The sequence below is a fragment of the Chamaea fasciata genome, unplaced genomic scaffold (assembly GCF_029207755.1).
Source record: "Chamaea fasciata isolate MVZ Bird 193981 ecotype frontalis unplaced genomic scaffold, bChaFas1.0.hap1 SCAF_12, whole genome shotgun sequence".
Lineage (NCBI taxonomy): Eukaryota > Metazoa > Chordata > Aves > Passeriformes > Sylviidae > Chamaea > Chamaea fasciata.
In genome coordinates this window covers 10161331-10177762 of record NW_027094097.1, presented here as the reverse complement: position 1 = coordinate 10177762, position 16432 = coordinate 10161331, and the positions used below count along the sequence as shown (strand labels likewise).

The window sequence follows — 16432 nt, the reverse complement described above, 5'->3', positions numbered from 1 at the left end:
ATGTGTTCATCTCCTGTGATGCGGAGCGTTGCTGCTAATGGTGGTAAGGGCACACTGTGGAAGCAGTTCCCTCTGACCAAGTGGATGCATTAAAACCAGTCTGTTTGTTGGGGCAGGCTTTTTCCCAAGAAATCTATTTTATCTTGTGAAACTTCAAAGTAGACATCTGAAGATTTTCTGTAGGAGAACCTTGCAGGAACCCGTGTGCTGCTGTAGGGCTCCGCAGTCTTTGGTGCTTTGATGCTTCTGCAGCACTCAGTCAGATTCATCCTAGGAATCAGTGGGACTGGGATACAGTATTTTTGGCCTAAGAGCAATCTTTTGCAGCTGTGATAACACGCTTTGTGCTTCATGTTTTTGTAAAGACTGACTGGCAAGGGAGATCCAGGCCTTTCCCTCACCTTCCTCATAAACATTGTCTTTCTTCTCCTGAAAACAACATGTAACTTGGGTAAGAATCAAGAAATTAGTGTGTATCCTTCCTTCAGCGGGTACTGTTGAGACTAAGAGCAGAGCTTGAAGTCAGATGATTGTTTCTTCTTTTATTTGCACACATCTAACCAGAAGATCCTTCTTCAGCTTTGTGCAGCTCTTCTCCCCACACCTTTTTTTTTTTTTTCCCTTCTAAATTGTGCCGGATCATGTTTTTAGTCACTGTGCTAAATTCTAGAGTTATGGACATTACTTTTCAAAGGATGTTTATTCCTCCCTCCAGCATGAGGCCAATAGTCTCCAGTGTTAAATGAATCTGTATCCAGGGATTGCCTCATGAGAAACGAGTTTTTTAAAGCAGACACTGCACCAGGTATCCCAGACAGAGGACATGATTGCAGCTGTTAGGAAAACTGGTCACATGTAGGAAGTCTCTGTTGTCTTTCAGCTGGTACTGCTGAGTTTCAGCTCAGAGTAGGCTATTCTACCTTTTCTTAAGGTATATGTGGGTGCTGGGGCCTTGGCAGAGATTGCCCAGAGAAGCTGTGGCTGCCCCATTCCTGGAAGTGTTCGGGCCAGGTTGGATGGGGCTCCCAGCAACCTGGGCTAGTGAAAGGTGTCCCTGTGCATGGCAGGGGATTTGGACTAGATGAGCTTTAAGGTCCCAGTCAACCCAAACCAATTCTGTGTTTCTCTGCACCAGAACTTTATCTTTCTGAAGGAGCACAGTCTAATAAAGGGAGCAGAAGTTGTACTCAAACTGCATCACATTTAAAATTGCTTTCTAGAGAAACAGAAATGCAAGTATTGGTGACTTATCTTCATTTTTGTGGTATTTTTGTGTAACAAAAGAGCAGGATTGATCATTGCAGCACTGAGATTTAAAGGCAAGACTGTCTGATAGAGTTTAGCTCATCCAACGTTTCATGGCCACTGGATGGGAACATTTTCCATCCAAGCATTTCTCTGTCTCTCCTCAGGGAAGCAGATGGGCAGAATCTCCTCTGGATTGCTTCAGTCCTGTCATGTGAGCACACTTCATGTCCTGCACTCATGTTCAAACACACCAGTGTCAACCTTCCTCAGCTCCTACACAACCCTCTGCTGCTGCCTTGCAGTATTAGTTTGAAGGGTTAATGGGATTTTGCGAAGTTAAAACTGCTGTTTTGTCAACTGATGCAAGTTTTCTGGAGAGTGGATGCATTTCTCTAGGGACTGGGGTTGCAGATTGCATTGGCAGAATGTAGCCTTACGTATCACTAAAGAAAAAGCTTCAGTGAAATGGGAAAGATACATGTGGTGCAGCAAATCAAACCTCCAGCTGTGTAAACAGATCAATAAACTGATTTGTGTTTGCTGACCAGAAGAAAAATCTAATTGCAGGTACTCCATATCCAGCATTTGTGGCGAAGCTAGAGTAATTGGAATAATGAGAAATCCAATGTGCTTTTGTTTGGAGTTTATTCTTCTTTAGGATTCATTAAACTTGATGGGCCTCTCAAGGTTTAGGCTGGTTATGTATCACAGTTTCTAGGCCCTCGGACTTCATAGATTTCCTCAAATTCTAAATCATCACATTTGCCATCTTTTAATAAGACTTGAAAAGATTGAAGTAATATTATTCCTGGTGTTTAGAGGCTCATTTCACTCACCAGAATCTCATTTGACTGAAGTTTGAATACATCTGGATGGCCAAATAGTTCCTGGATTGCTGCAAATTCCAGGTTTCTGCAATTACTTACACCTGGAAGAGAAAATAATGCTCTCCTGCATATCCTGAAGATGTATTTCCAAGTACTGTTGTGCGAGTTCTCAAATACTTCTCATTCGAGCATCTCTTGCATTTCTTTGGACTTGGGTAAAAGAGAGAGGATGGAGGTGCTGGCATGATTGTATTTCTTTGAGGGACCTTATTCAGAAAGATAAAAGGTTTTAGGGTAAGAGGGGAGGAAATACCCAGGAAAAACCATGGGACTCGAGTTGTGTGGATGTGTGTTCTCCATCTGAGGGGGACAAAAGCACTTTCAGGATGGGGGTAGTGAAGAGTTCTTAAAAAGTTACTGCGCAGAGAGCAAATTGTCACCAGTATTTACCTTCACTCCGAGTTAAAGTTGATAAATTTAATAGATGTATCATTAGCTTGGATGTCCCATTAAGATTGTTTGGAAGTGGAAAATGAGTCCTCTGTGAAGGAAACAGAATTGGGGTGGGCTGTGGCTTCTGGGAGGAGGAGAAGGGAAGAAGGAATTAGGGGTTGATGGAATGTAGCCGGGTAATGATGAGTTTGTGATTTTAGCTGAATGAATAGCTGAAAGGGAGTCGTAAAAAAAAAATACAGAAAATGGGTTTTAAAAAGCTTTTCAAGGCAAGCTTGGAAGAGTGGAGGCAAAACCTCTTGTTGCCTGGCTTTCATTTGGATCTGTCCATCAGTGCAAGGGAGAGCCCAGAGGTCTGTAGCTGGAGATTTGAGTGTGAAGGGAAGGTGATGCATTGCCATTTGACATATGGCACCACCTGGGATTAGCCAAGATTATGCCAGTGAAGATTAAATCCTGCAAGTTGATTCCCCTTGCTGTTATTTAACAAATGAAGTACCTTATCCAAAATCTGTTGGGAATCTGTAGACTTGCAGTGTGATTTATATTCCCCCATGGCAGGGCAGATTCAGCTTTTTGGTTCTGTTGTTGTGAATACCATGAAGGTACCATGAAGGCTGAGCTCCTCAATGGTCCATCATTCTGCAAAACAGGCCAGTGTGTTCGGTTACAATTGAATCTTTATCGTGGTTTGCCTGATTAATTTGAAAGGATTTTTGCTATTTTATTTACCTTCTTTATAAACAAACACTTTCATGGGTCTGTGATCAAAATTTGTCCCTGTTCTGTTCTAACAACCACTTGTTTTTTTCTTAACCATTCATTGCCAAAGTACCTTTCATCAGCTAAGTAAAAATCATTTAAGGCAGGTTGTGACAAATTAGTCACAACCTGCCTTGATTTTATTTATATATTATAATTATATTCTTTATAAAACAGTAAACAGGGCAAGAGGAAATGGCATCAAGTTGTGCCAGAGCAGATTTAGATTGGATATTAGGAAAAAGTTCTTCACTGAAGGTATTGTCCACTGAAGGTGCTGGAACAGGCTGTCCAGGGCAGTGGTGGAATTACCATTCCTGGAAGTGTTTCCAAAGTGTTCCTGTGGGTGTGACACTTGGGGAAATGGTTTAGTGGTGAACACAGCAGTGCTGGGTTAATGGTTGGACTTGATGATCTTCAAGGTGTTTTCCAGCCTTAATGATTCTATGACAGAAAAGCTTGAATGTTTAGAATTTTTGTTGTTATTGTTGTTGTTGTTAATGGATTTAATTCTTGAAATGCAGAGTGGAGCAGATTTTGACTTTGTTTCAAGCACCAAAGTGGTATCTGATCTGCAGCAGATAGGTGCTTCCTCCTTGAGCACTGAGTATTTCAATTTCTATTCTGAATGTGTTCAGGACCATTTATAGATTTTTATCCATGTAGCAGTATTTTCTTTATATCACGTAGTTAATATCATTTCAGTCTCTTCTTTTGCATAGTTACTGGCAGTGATCATGTATCCCACTTCAGCTGAGTAAGCCAGACTGTTTAAGTCCTTGTAAAATAAGACTGTGGCATGCTGATCCCCCTCACAGCCAGTTCCTCAGCTGAAGCTCAAGTTCACCTTCCCTGGCCATACACTGACAGGCCGTGGGCTGGGAGCAGTGCTGTAACTCTCACACCATCCTCCTTTTCATTAAAAAATCCTCCCGGGGATCTGTTCTCTTGCTGGTGGCTTGAGTCTTTTGAAAAGAAAATTTCTTTCTGTAGCAATGAGTTACAAACCTCCAAAAAATCAGGACATACCTTTTTTAGACCTTTTGCACAAGAAAAGGGCATTATTTCTGGTTGTACAGTCAGTGAACCCTGAATTTTAAAATAGCTGGGTGCTTTTCTTCCTCACCCAGTGAAGAGAAGAATGAGAGACACGGAATAGCAGACTTTTGCTTTTTTAACTGGACATGGGTGGGTCCGCTCAGTAACATGTATGTCACCATTATTATGTGGAAATCTACATTGCAGGAAATGGCTCAGGCTTTTTCTTAATGCAGCTTGGGGTGTGATCTCCACAGACTTTGCAAATTCACTGTTGGTGGTTTCAGGACCCCCAAAATAACCAGTGATTGCAGAAACCCGCTCTTGCCTGGCTCCATTCACCACTTGGGGTTTTCTGCTGGCCATGCTTCCTTCTCCTCTCTGCCCTTGCAGTGGATTTTATCTCATTTTTCTTCACAACTTTGTCCACATCCATAGCCCAGCCTTCACCTCATGCTGAAGGAAATGTTCACACTTCCCACCTTAGTGCAAATACCATATTTTGTCAGAAATGAAACAATTCAGCGTTTGTGGCTGTAGGTGTTTGACTCATAAGTTGTTATGGTCATTCTTGGGTGTGCTGGGAGGATATTTATTACAGGACTAATTAATCATTTTGGGCTTGTTTCTTTAAAACTAGCATATTGAAAAACAAATTCCTTCCTCTTTCCATGGTAAACATTATTGAAATTTTCTTACATCTAACATTTCTATATATTTAGAACACTTTATGGGGTTGTTTCCAGCTGGGCTGAGCTGCTGTTGCAGGGTTAACCAGTAGCAACATCTAAATTTCTATGTGGGAGTGAGACCAAGTTTCACAGCAGAAAATTCTGCCTAGTTTTGGTTCCAAGATCAGTGCAGAGGTCAGTGCTTCCTCCCTAGATGTGTGCCTTAAGATGAAGTGTCAGAAGAGCCCTGTGGGTCTGGTGTCAGAATCCTCTGTGAGCAATAGGGCTCCTGTTCCTGCAGGAATGGCTTTGTTGGATAGAGAGCACTTGGACAGGGGAGGGTCTTCAATGAGATACAGTTACTGTGCTTCTGGTAATAGTTGTAGGGTTTTGGAAGGTGATGTGAGAAGATGAGGTAGGAAAGACCAGCAGCTGGAGCAGGACAGGTCTGGGAGCCTGTGTGTGTCATGGTGCAGCAACTGGAGCAAGCACAGGCATGTGGATGGGTGTGTGACTGAGTGTGTCACTGCTAGTGAACATGGAGCTGGACAAGGGGAAAAGGGCCTGGAAGCTGGGGGTGTCCGTGTGTGTGTGTCTCTAAGGACAAGGACAAATTTCCAGGAGGATCTGGGGACCAGATGGACCAGGGAAGTCCCAGCCACTGCTGGAGAGGTGGTTGGATCTGGGGTTTGGCTGAGACCCTTGAATGTGTGCACATGGGTGTGTAAGTGTCTGCAGGCTGGAGTGTCAGCTACTGAGTGCCTGAGTCCAGCTGCTGGAGGGATCTACTCTGCACCTATGTACCTGCAGATATTTTCCACTAATTCCGCTTCTTCCCCTAAAGTGAAGTAGTTATGTCTCATTCTCCTTGGGCAGATACTGCTAGTTACAGCTTGGAAGATTTGAGGATAAAAGAGAGAAAGGAAGCAGCAGAATGCCCCAAAGCGCCTTGCAGACATGGGAGGAATTAATTAATCAGCAAAGCTGTGCCGGGATGTTTCATTCCAACCACCTCTTTTGTGTTTCAGCCCTGGCCCAGTGTGTCCAACCTGGCCAAGGATTTCATCGACCGTCTGCTCACGGTGGACCCCAGTGACAGGATGACGGCCCTGCAGGCCCTGAAGCACCCGTGGGTGGTCAGCATGGCAGCCTCCTCCTCCATGAAGAACCTGCACCGTTCCATCTCACAAAACCTTCTCAAGAGGGCGTCCTCCCGCTGCCAGAGCACCAAGTCGGCGCAGTCCACCCGCTCCAGCCGCTCCACCAAATCCAACAAGTCTCGGCGCGTGCGGGAGCGGGAGCTGCGGGAGCTCAACCTGCGCTACCAGCAGCAGTACACGGGCTGAGCTCCCGCCCGCCGCCCTGCCAGGGGTCTCCTCTGCGCTGCAGGTGTGCACACACTCCGTGAGGAACAGCCAGGTTCCTCCCTCCCTCCCTCCAGGCGTTCCCCCCGTCCATGAGGAGGTGTCCCCCTCACCCCGTGCAGAGGAGAGGGAACCTCGTGGTGGCCGTCACACCCTGCTGTGCCGCCAGAAGCGGGGGAGTCCTTGTGGGCTCGGAGCACAGCTCAGAGCCTCAAGGAATGCACAAATTAAGGAGCCACGTGGGGAGAAGAGCTCTTTCTGTAGCCCAAGAGCTTAGTTGTTCATAGTTATTTATTAATTCCAGAGCGTTTAGTTTCTCTCACTTGTGCATGGGAAAAAGAAGGAATCACTTGGTGTGTCTGTGCATGCACGTCCATGTGTGCACATACACGTGTGGGGGTGTATATGTATTTAAGAATTATGTATACACAGATTTTGAGCTGGTTTAGTCAGACTCTGTGGTGCCTTTGCAGCAAAGCTAGAATGAGTCATGTGCAGTTAGAAGTGGGATAGCTCTGACTCACTGGTGTGCTGCCCACCAGCTCCTCGCCAAAGAGATGCCAGACAGCAGTTTTCCACGAGGGCTGGGAAGCTGTGAGGTTTCCCCCAAAGGCTGCCATCCTCCTGATGATGTCAAGAGCTCACTTGCCTGATGACATCAAGGGTTTACCCCTGGAATTGTCCTTTCCCTGTTTGCAGCAACACCAGTGCCTGTCATGCAGGGTTTGTTATTCTTGTGGCTCTGTTGTGTCTCCGACACGTTACACACTTTGCACCCTTCAGAAGAAGATTGAGAAGGTTGGGGTTTTTTGTGCTAAGGGGAAAAAAGGGGGAAGAAGTTTTAGGGATGTGCTTCCCACCCCAAAGCTGAGATGGGCTATAACCACTGTAAGCAGTGTTACCAGCCATGTCGCTGCACCAGAACTTTGGTGGTTCCAGGCTGCTCCCTGCCTGCAGATTTGACAGGGCTCCCCTGCTTTGTGTGCCTGTGCTGCCCCAGCATTGCCACCCCTGCTTTGGGACAGTGGTAGTGGGAGCTGTTGGGGTGGCCACAAATGGCTCCATAGCATCAGGATAGGGGCTTGAGTAGTGGAAGCCCAGTCTGGGAGTGTCAGCAGTGACAGTACCCTGGAGACATTGTACAAATGCCCTAGAGCTGTGCGGGGTGACTTAAGTTCACCAGGGAAAAGCTGCCTTTCAGGTGTCCTTGTGCTGTGTAGGTGATGAGGTGGCCTCTTACGAAGGACCCTCAGGGGAGGTGGGGGCTGCAGAGCTGAGCTTTGTGCAAGCCTGCTGAGATATCTTCCCAACTAGTTAGAGCAGCAAAGTGAGGCTGATGGCACAGGCACAGGATGGATTTGGCTTCTCCTGGTAGCAGAGACAAGATGAGCAGTGAAGGAAAATGCTGGAGTTTGAAACTTTTCTTACAAAGCCACACGATTTGCTTTGTGCTGTGCACTTGGGAAGGGCTTGCTTGGCTCTGGGCTGGAGGTGCAGGCAGTGCAAGCTCAAGGGGCTGGTGAGCTTGGCCTTTTTCTAGGATTGATGCCTGTGCCACTGTGTTTCAGTGTCAGCAGGGCTGAAGTGGTCAGTCACATCTCCAGGGAGCTCTCACAGTCACTCCTAGTCAGCAAACAGCAAAGCAGCCTTAGTGGGAGAAGCATTGAGTTTTCTCTGCTAAGGCAGAAAATAAAAGGGGGATTTCTGCGGGTGTGCTTCCCACCCTAAAGGTGGGATGGGATGTAAATATGTGTAACCAGACTGGTGTGCCCAAGCATGTGGTGGAGAATACAGCAGAAGAAACTTGAGGACAGCCACTGTGTGTAGCAGGAGTGAATTTGAAATCCTTTGCATGGTTTTGCATGTTATTTTGAAAACTTCACATCCTTTAGAGACTGCCCTTTCTCTGAACAACCTGTCCTGCCATGTCACACACAGTCTTTCTGCAGAATTCCCCAAATTTGATTGTTTTTTTCAACTCTGTGGACTGCAAGCAAAAATGTTTTCAGCATCTTTTACCTCCTCACGTTGTTTTTCCCTAGTTCATTACCATAAACTATAAACTAGATGTGATTCCTGACAAAGAGGCAGCTTGCCAGATTTTGCTTCATAAACAGTTCAGTGTCCCTCATGGTTCTGCAAACAGCTCTCCATAAGCAGGAGCCCCTCTAAGGCCAGTATCAAGCGGACTGTGGGGTCCCTGCAGGTCAGGTGGTGGCAGGAGGCTCCCTTGGAGCACTTCTGGTTCTGAGCCATTACTTGAAGAGGCTTTGGTGTGTTTGGAGCATCACTCCAGGCACTGTGATTGCTTTTACCTCCTGGCTGCTCCCATGGCCCTCCCCAGATTATCCTTCATGTTTATCCATAAAACAGGGGTTTTGCCTGTGTGAGGGGGTCAAACTGATGAACTGAGCCAAGACCTCTAGAACTGGGACCTTTCCCCTTAACCACTAGACCATCAAAATGCACAGGCATCATGCAAATGTTTGCCCATGCTGTTCCTTTATCCTTCTCTTATGGGATGAGGAATACATAAAGCTCTGGGCTAACCAGGCTTGTTTCTTCACCTTCACAAAGCAGAACAAGAATCTTCTCATCTGTGACTATTTTTGCTTCATTGATCTTTTCCACAACTGTTTTTTTCACCAGGAAAAGTTCAGAGCGATCGTCTGTGGTTCCTTTGGGCTGGAAAATGTCTTGGGAAGTGAGAGGTTGCTGTGTAGGTTCCTGACGGTGTCAGGTTTTGGTGGTGATGCTCTGTGACTAGGGGTGAATTGGCAGAAGAGAGGATCCATCATGGACCTGAGAATACTGGATAGCTGCAACTGCTTCTCTGTGGTATCGAGGTGTCTGCAGTCCTCGGGCACTCCACTGCTTGGGAAATGCAGGAAGAGGACCAAGGCCATCCCATAAAGCGCTTTGGCTTTTCCAGAAAAAGAACTCTAATTCTTTTCTCAAATATAACATTTTCTTGTTTGCCTGGAAAAGTCAGTGTAAACTTGGGAAAATTTTTACAGGCTTTCCTTCCATCGTTCAGTTTTAACACTCTTGGCTCACTCCCTCTTCTTTTTCTAAATCCAGTATTCGTAGGAGCTTTGCAGCCAGATAATAACATGTGGGCAGAGGGGAGATGAGCAGAGCTCTGTCCAAGTGACCCTGGAGTCCTCAGTGATCTTTCACTCAGTCTGGAAAACTGTGATGGTCCAAATGCCACGTTGGAAGGTCCAGCTTAAGAACAATTCCTCAGGCGCTTTTATTCATGCAAATGGGGCACGTTTTCAGTTGAATCTGGTGTGGAGGGGGACAGCCAAAGTGCTATAATTCTGAGCCATAGTCCAGGTGCCTTTAATCTCTCCTCTAAGAAGTTCTTCACTGTGAATTACCTTGATCACCTGTCTTCATTCCACAGGAGCAGCTCAGTGCTCGGTTGGTCTTAAGTCTCAGGAGTTTACACTTTTCAGGAGTGCCTTTTTTTGGGGGTTTTAGAAACTAAAATCTCTCTGAAATGGTTTTTTCCTGCTCTTTCATTTAATTTTTTAATGTCCTTCTTTGACTCTTAATGGTGGTTCTTAATTTGGCTTGCAGAGTGTTTTTTGGAAACCTTCCTCTGGTCCTGAACGTGCAGGGTGGACAGAGGTAACACCTGCCTGTTCCTGACCACCACCGAATGCAGTCTTGTATTATCTGGGGTGGAAGTCCAAGTGCTTCTGTTTTGCCGGCTTTGGTTCATGCAGGAGAAGTGGAGTGGGAATGACACCTAGTGGCAAATTGTGGTCCTTGTCCAAGCACAGCCTTCTCCTCGCTGTGTCCCATCTGTTTCTGGGTGAGATGCTCTTTGAGGAGTAAAGGGAATTAGGGTGGTTTGTCTTTTGGAACTTAGCAGTACTGTGTAAAAAATCCCATCCTTTTGCCCTAGGAGTTTGGATGCTCTCTTGAGGGAGAGAATTACGGCTTCAAAGAATGTAGCCTGTTTGTTCCTTGATTTTTATTGTTTTTGTTGAGGGTTATTGGAAAAGAAAGTGAAAAAGTTTTCCAGAAATTTCGTTAGGGGGTCTGAAGATTAGCATCCAGGTTTTTGAGTATGTAGTGTATTTTCCTGAAACAGCACTTACCAATCCATGTTTGATTTACTTCTCACTCAGGCTTCTAAAACTCTTAACACATCAACCCAGTGGGGGTAAAAACTGCCCTTCCTTCAATTCTGAAGAAATCTGTGCTGTTCAACACTGCAGTTGTGATAGCATCCAGATGCTCCTGCTCTGTGTTGTTCTTGGAAGCACACAGCTGTACGTGAAGGAAAGCTTGAGAGCCTTGTGAGGAGCTTAAGCCCAGACAAGAGGGCTCAGACCTGCTGGCTTTGGTGGTGATGTGGAAACCAGCTGCAGTGTAGGGTTTGCTTCACGTGTTTGTTCTGGATGTGATAAACCCTCACACTCTTCTTTGGAATCTGGGTACTTTCCTCTTTTAGGCCAGATATTTTCTGTTCTGGTAATTTACGTTATTTCTGAGGCCCTGCTCCATTTCTCAGTCCCGTTTCCTACCCGTGTGTTTGGCTGCAGTACTAAGAGAGTCAACTTTTATCTGATGCACAAACTGGAATAGGAATGATGGTTCACTTGGCTGCTGGGCAGCAGCTTTGGGTTTGGCTCTGCAGGATCTCTGGTGAGTCCTGGGGCAAGGTAAAAGCTTCCGTATGGTGCCTTTAAGGACCTGCAGTGCAGGCTCAGCTCAGTCTTGTACCACATAGGGCAACTACTGTGTGGCTGTTACAGGCTTCTAATTAGGCTGTGTGGGGCCATATTATTTTAAGTAATGATACTAAAGATTTGGGGGGGTTGAGGTGGGATAAATTAAAATCTCAACTGTTTGACTTAATTTAATTGTCTAAATGATGCAAAGCAACACAGAGATTGGCTTCTTTGATACCAGTGTGAGCCCTAGAATTTGCAAGGAGAGTGGTTGTGTTCAGGCCTCTCGCCCACTCAGCTTTCTCCTGAAAAGTGTCACAAAGTGCCTATACCACTCAGTGCGTGTACCCAGCCCCAAGTTGCCTTCACCACTCTTGGGAGGGTTTTGGTGCTTTTTTGACCACTCAGTCTCCGCTTTCACCCTGGATTAAGAGTACAGCACTCCAAGGCAGGTGCCTGCATGTCAGCTGTGCCTTAATGTGCAGGAAACTTCCCAAAGAAATCAATGTGAACACCAGGGATGTGCGGTGGCAAGCGGCGTCACGGAGCTCAGCGTCTGCCGAGGGCAGCGGGAGCTCTGCCTGGTGACAACTGTCCCTTCTCCCACTGTCCCCCCTGCCTGCTGATACTGTAAATCCCCCGTGTGTGACAGGCGAGCTGTGGCTGCTGTTGCAGAGGTCGTTGCGCTGTTTGTCTGCTGAATGTGGAATTGATGCGTGGAGCAGATCCAGCGAGGTGTGTCACAAACCAGCAGCTCCTGCGCGGACGCCCAGATGCCGTGAGTTTTCCTGTTGCCTTTCACTACGGAAAGACACCTCCCGGGAAGCTCCTGGGATCGCAGATCTTCCGGCACTTGATGTTATTTTTGGTTGCCCAGTTTCCGGTGCTGGGTTGGAACGGTTTGGAAGCGACTCCGGTCTCATCCAGTCGGTCTCCTCACGGGACTGTCTTGAGAAGTGTTCCATTCCGTGCCTTGCCTTTCGAGTCCTGGCTTTACTCTAAGGACTGTCCTGTCGGATGAGGTCAGACCCATTGTAATTAGTCTGTAATGTTCAAGTTAGAGTGTACAGAATTATTTATTTGGTGTACTCGGTCTGCTAAAACATGTCCATGTATTCTGTGTACCCCATGGCTCTGCTGTCCTTACTTCTGCCTGTTGGATCACCCACGGGCTGGCTGCTGGAAGGCAATGATTTCCCACCTGGGAATGATGGTCAGTAAGTGCATGGATAGCCAGGAGGTGCTCACCCCTCTGTTCTTATTTCACAGCAGGAGGTACCAAAGTGCCCATCAAAGCGTTTGCTGGTTTCTCCAACACAGCTGCCAGGCCAGGAGCTTCCCAAGGGAGACCTTGTGCAGGGCTGGGATGTCCATGGGATGCCCTGGATGAGGCAGGCACTCAGCCTGTTGCTGGAAGGTGCTGTTGGGAGGCTGAACAGGCACTTTGGGACATTCTATTTATTTTTCTTTGGCTGCAAGGTGGTACACTGGGCCAGAGGAATGCTCTAGTTTGTCCACAGCCACTCTTCACGTTTCCAGTTTCACTCTGAGCAGCTTTTAGGGACCAACAGGAAAACTTGTAATATCAAGTGAACAGTGCACACCCCTCTTGAGCCAACTCCTCTCCAGGATTTTCCAGGGGCAGGGGACCCTGTCCCAGTGGTGGCAGAGCTGACAAGGAACTCAGCACACAGACCATATGACATGTAATACTGCAGTTGGTCATTCCTATTTGAAGTTCCCTGTAGCCACCAGTTTTCTCTGCTTGCATGGTCCATCCCAAAATCTCTGTTCACTTGCCTTTAAGGTCAGTTAGATGCTCCCTGCAGAGCAGACCACTAAATAAAACTAACTCCTACCCAACCAAACTAAAATTCATTAGCCCTAGCCTTTACTTGAGCAGATTTTTATTTCTTTTAACTCAATCATATGGGCCAGACTATTTGTGTTTGCCTTCCATTGATACCTTCCCTTACCCCTTCCCATCAGTGTGTCCCTGTGTAGTGTCACACACTCTGCTTAATAGAGTGATTACATTTTGGGGGCTGTGATTCACACAGTAAAGGTGTTGTATCACCTTCACATCACTGGTCAGGAAAGCTAAACCCCACACCTGGTGTTGGGACAGTCTGATGCTGCTTCTCTCCACAGTGCCTTATCACCAGCTCTATTTTGAGCTGCTGGGAACCAGATTGTAATTCATTGACCATGTGTCTTGCTACTCCCATGTCACACAAGACTTTTTTTTTTTCCACTAGCCATTGTCTCAAGAACCCATTTGAGTGAAAGCCTGTCACCTGGCCTTGAAATTTGTCTTCAGCTTCAAATTTTCCTTTGCAGTGGCCTTCAATTTCCTGCTGTTACCTGGCAGATCTGCAAGTGTGAAGCAGCGTGCTGTTCTCCAGCCGTCCCTTCCCCAAGAGCTGGAGCTGCCCGTGGCTCTTTTTCCTTTCAGCTGTGTTCCCAGCTGCTACACAAGTCATGGCTTTAAACTGCAGACAGGGATCCTTTAGGACCCTATGCACTCACCACCACCCACCTTCCACAGCAAGCTGAGCAGTGCTTTCTGGTGCTGAGCTGCAGCTCCACAGTCCCTTCCCTGGTGGCACCTTGCACCTGGGGCAGTGGGAGGACCATTCTCCCAAGCTTTAGCACTGCCTGGGTTGGTGCCAGGGTGTGTTTGAAGACCCCCTGAGCATCACTTGAGCCACAGCCAGCCCTGCTCCCCCCTGCCTGAGCATCCTGTCCTAGTTTGTCCTAGTTTCCCCCTGGGTCCCAGCTGGGCACCAAGCTCCAGCTCTGGGGAGTGCTGGGGTTCAGGAGAGAAGCACGGGGTACCCCAGGCTCCTCCATGTGTCTTCCACCCCGCTCTGCACCATGAGAAGAAAGCAGCTAGAGGCAGTGCTTGGCACAAGCAAATGCTCACACTTTATTAATCCCAGTGGAGGGATCACACTGGCAGCACATTTATCCCTGAGCAACGATGGTGTCGATCCAGCTACGGAACTGGCTGACACGAGTGTACATGGCCGGTGTGTTGATGTTGCAGTTGGAGGTTCCCCAGGAGACAATGCCAATCAAGGTCCAGCCATTCCCAGTCTGGTACACCAGAGGTCCACCAGAGTCACCCTGTAGAGAAGATTCCTGCTTAGTGCTCCTGGCACATGCTCCAAACTGGTTCCTGCCACTCCAGCCACCTGATCCCTTGTGCACAGCCAGGTGCTGTAGCTTAAATATCTGGCTCCATAAATGCAAGACCCCATGTACCCTGCTCCTCCACCCTCCCTGTGATGCAATGGGAGCTCAGCAAGACCCCACATCTCTTCCTCCTCCACCCACCCGGTGCAGCAGGAGCTTGTCTCCTTACCTGGCAGGAGGTGGCACCGACCCCACCAGCACAGATCATGGCGCTGGTGATGCGATTGCCCCAGTACTGCATGCACTGGCTCTGGGTGACGAGGGGCACAGTCACCTGCTGCAGGACTGCTGCCAAGGCTTGGGCTAGGGGAAAGAAGCACCATAAGATCACCTCAGCATCTGTGGGTCGCCTGGAGAGCACACACGTGCCCCGGGCAAGCTTCCACTCGTGCGTGGGTGCTGCCATACAAAGCTTCTTCCTCCTCTGTGCCAACAAACCCCTTCTTCCCCAGGATCACCCCGTGCAGGCAGCCCTGAGAAAGGGCAGGCTTGTGCCTGTGCACAGTCATCCCTGGGTTACACACACACACCCAGCCCCTGAGCACACACCTACACCCCTGTGTACACACTGCTCAGACAGGGTTACTCCACTGCCCGGCTCCCTCCTTCCCACACGTACAGGAGATGTCACCCCCACAGGCAGCCCTGGGCCCTCAGAGCCCCGAGGAAGAACAGCAGCTACACAGAGCCCTCCCTGAAGCTGCAGCTTACGTACAGTTGGGGTTGGTGCGTCCCCAGCCTGTGGTGACAGCCCAGGCGTTGTTGGGCAGAACCAGGTTGGCAGGGGCCAGGCAGACGGTGGACACTCGGGATCCCAGCTGGGCGGGTGTGGACAGCCTCAGCAGGGTGATGTCGTTGTTCATGGTGTTGGGGTTCCAGCCGGGGTTGGTGATGGCCTGCAGAAACACCACAGCACTTCATGCCTGCCCTGTGGGAGCAACTGCAGCGTGGAGCTGCAGCCCCGTCCCAGGACCGCGTCCGCCTGGCTCACCCTGGACACGGTCTTCACTTGAACAGCCTCAGCACTGGAAGCAAGGCTATATTCCCCGAGGACGACAACGTGGTTGCGTGGGCTGCAAGAGGTATGAGGGAGTCAGGGGCATGTGTCCAGCCAGCACCCCAGGTGGGAGCAGCACTGGGGGCGGCCATGGGCATGAGGAACCCAACCTTGAGGACAACTGGGGAGGAAAGCCCTGGGCTGCTCAGGCCTTTGGGGCTGACCCCAGTGCCACTCAGAGATGCCCAGCACGCTCCGAGCCCCTGGCCCTGTCAGTGGCACCAGTGTGGGCTGACCAGGCATCACTCCTTACTCGAAATTGCAGTGGGCAGCTGTGACGACCCAGTACTGGCTGATCAAGGAGCCGCCGCAGAAGTGAGATCCTGTGAGGGTCTGGGGAGGGAAGAGGGAAGAGGAGCTGGGGCTGGGAGGGCTGAACACCCCCAGGCTGGGGACAGGCAGAGGTCCCCTTGATGCCCAACCAAGGCACCCAGCTGGCTATGCCAGTGCTTAGGGCAGTGCCCAGGGACAGTGCTGTACCTGCAGGGACACCTGCCAGGGCCATGAGCCAGGCACAGCGTTCTGCCCGTTGACAATCCTCTCGCTGTAGGTCACCGAGGGACTGATGGCGGGCACCCCGCAGCCTGCAGGAAAGGCACAGGGGCACAAGGGTGACCCAAAAGCTCAGGATTCCTATCTGGGGGCTGCCTGTGCTGGTGTGGGTGGCTCTGTGTCACCCTCCCTGGCATCCTGCTGCACCCCGAGGACCATCCCACACCCATGGGCAGCACTTACCTGAGACGGCACTGGCAAGGGCCAGGCAGGCGACTACCCACAGGAACGCCATCCTGAAAGGATATAAGCTGAACCCCTGGGGACCACGAGCTTTATAGCAGCCAGGGAGCCACATGGCTCACAACTGGCCAGGTTAAGGCCCCCCTGTGACCTTGTGTCAGCTGTGGGCAGCAGTGATAGCATGCCAGATACCATGCTACACACAAATAGGGACGTGGGAGGGTACTGTCAAGAGACACCTGGTGGGCTTGGGCTTTTGCTGTCATGAGTTGTGTTAGTTCTGTGGAGTTGGAGCAGAAGAGCACCACAGGGCTGTGATGGAGGGCACAGGGGGCTGGTTGTGGGCACAAAGCTGAGATAGCAGTAGGGCTGGACATGCTGGGATGGGCAC

The 16432-nt window shown here is 48.9% G+C and overlaps 2 protein-coding genes across 4 annotated transcripts in view; one reads left to right on the top strand and one right to left on the bottom strand.

Moving 5' to 3' along the window:
* PSKH1 (protein serine kinase H1) overlaps positions 1-12175 on the top strand; it is a 30448-nt gene extending 18273 nt beyond the window's left edge. For all 3 annotated transcript variants that reach the window (XM_066194545.1, XM_066194546.1, XM_066194547.1), the window contains one exon: positions 6028-12175. In XM_066194545.1, the coding sequence (XP_066050642.1) occupies positions 6028-6345 (318 nt within the window). In that variant the 3' untranslated portion in view covers positions 6346-12175. The remainder of the gene's footprint in view (positions 1-6027) is intronic.
* Positions 12176-13953: 1778 nt separating this feature from the next.
* On the bottom strand, positions 13954-16150 carry CTRL (chymotrypsin like). Its single transcript, XM_066194349.1, has 7 exons — positions 16042-16150; positions 15787-15890; positions 15560-15639; positions 15241-15322; positions 14965-15145; positions 14419-14552; positions 13954-14180 (listed from the first exon to the last, which is right to left on the bottom strand). Exons 1-7 carry the CDS (start codon positions 16091-16093, stop codon positions 14019-14021), a joined length of 795 nt encoding a protein of 264 aa, XP_066050446.1. The 5' UTR covers positions 16094-16150; the 3' UTR covers positions 13954-14018.
* Between the last annotated feature and the right edge of the window lie 282 nt (positions 16151-16432).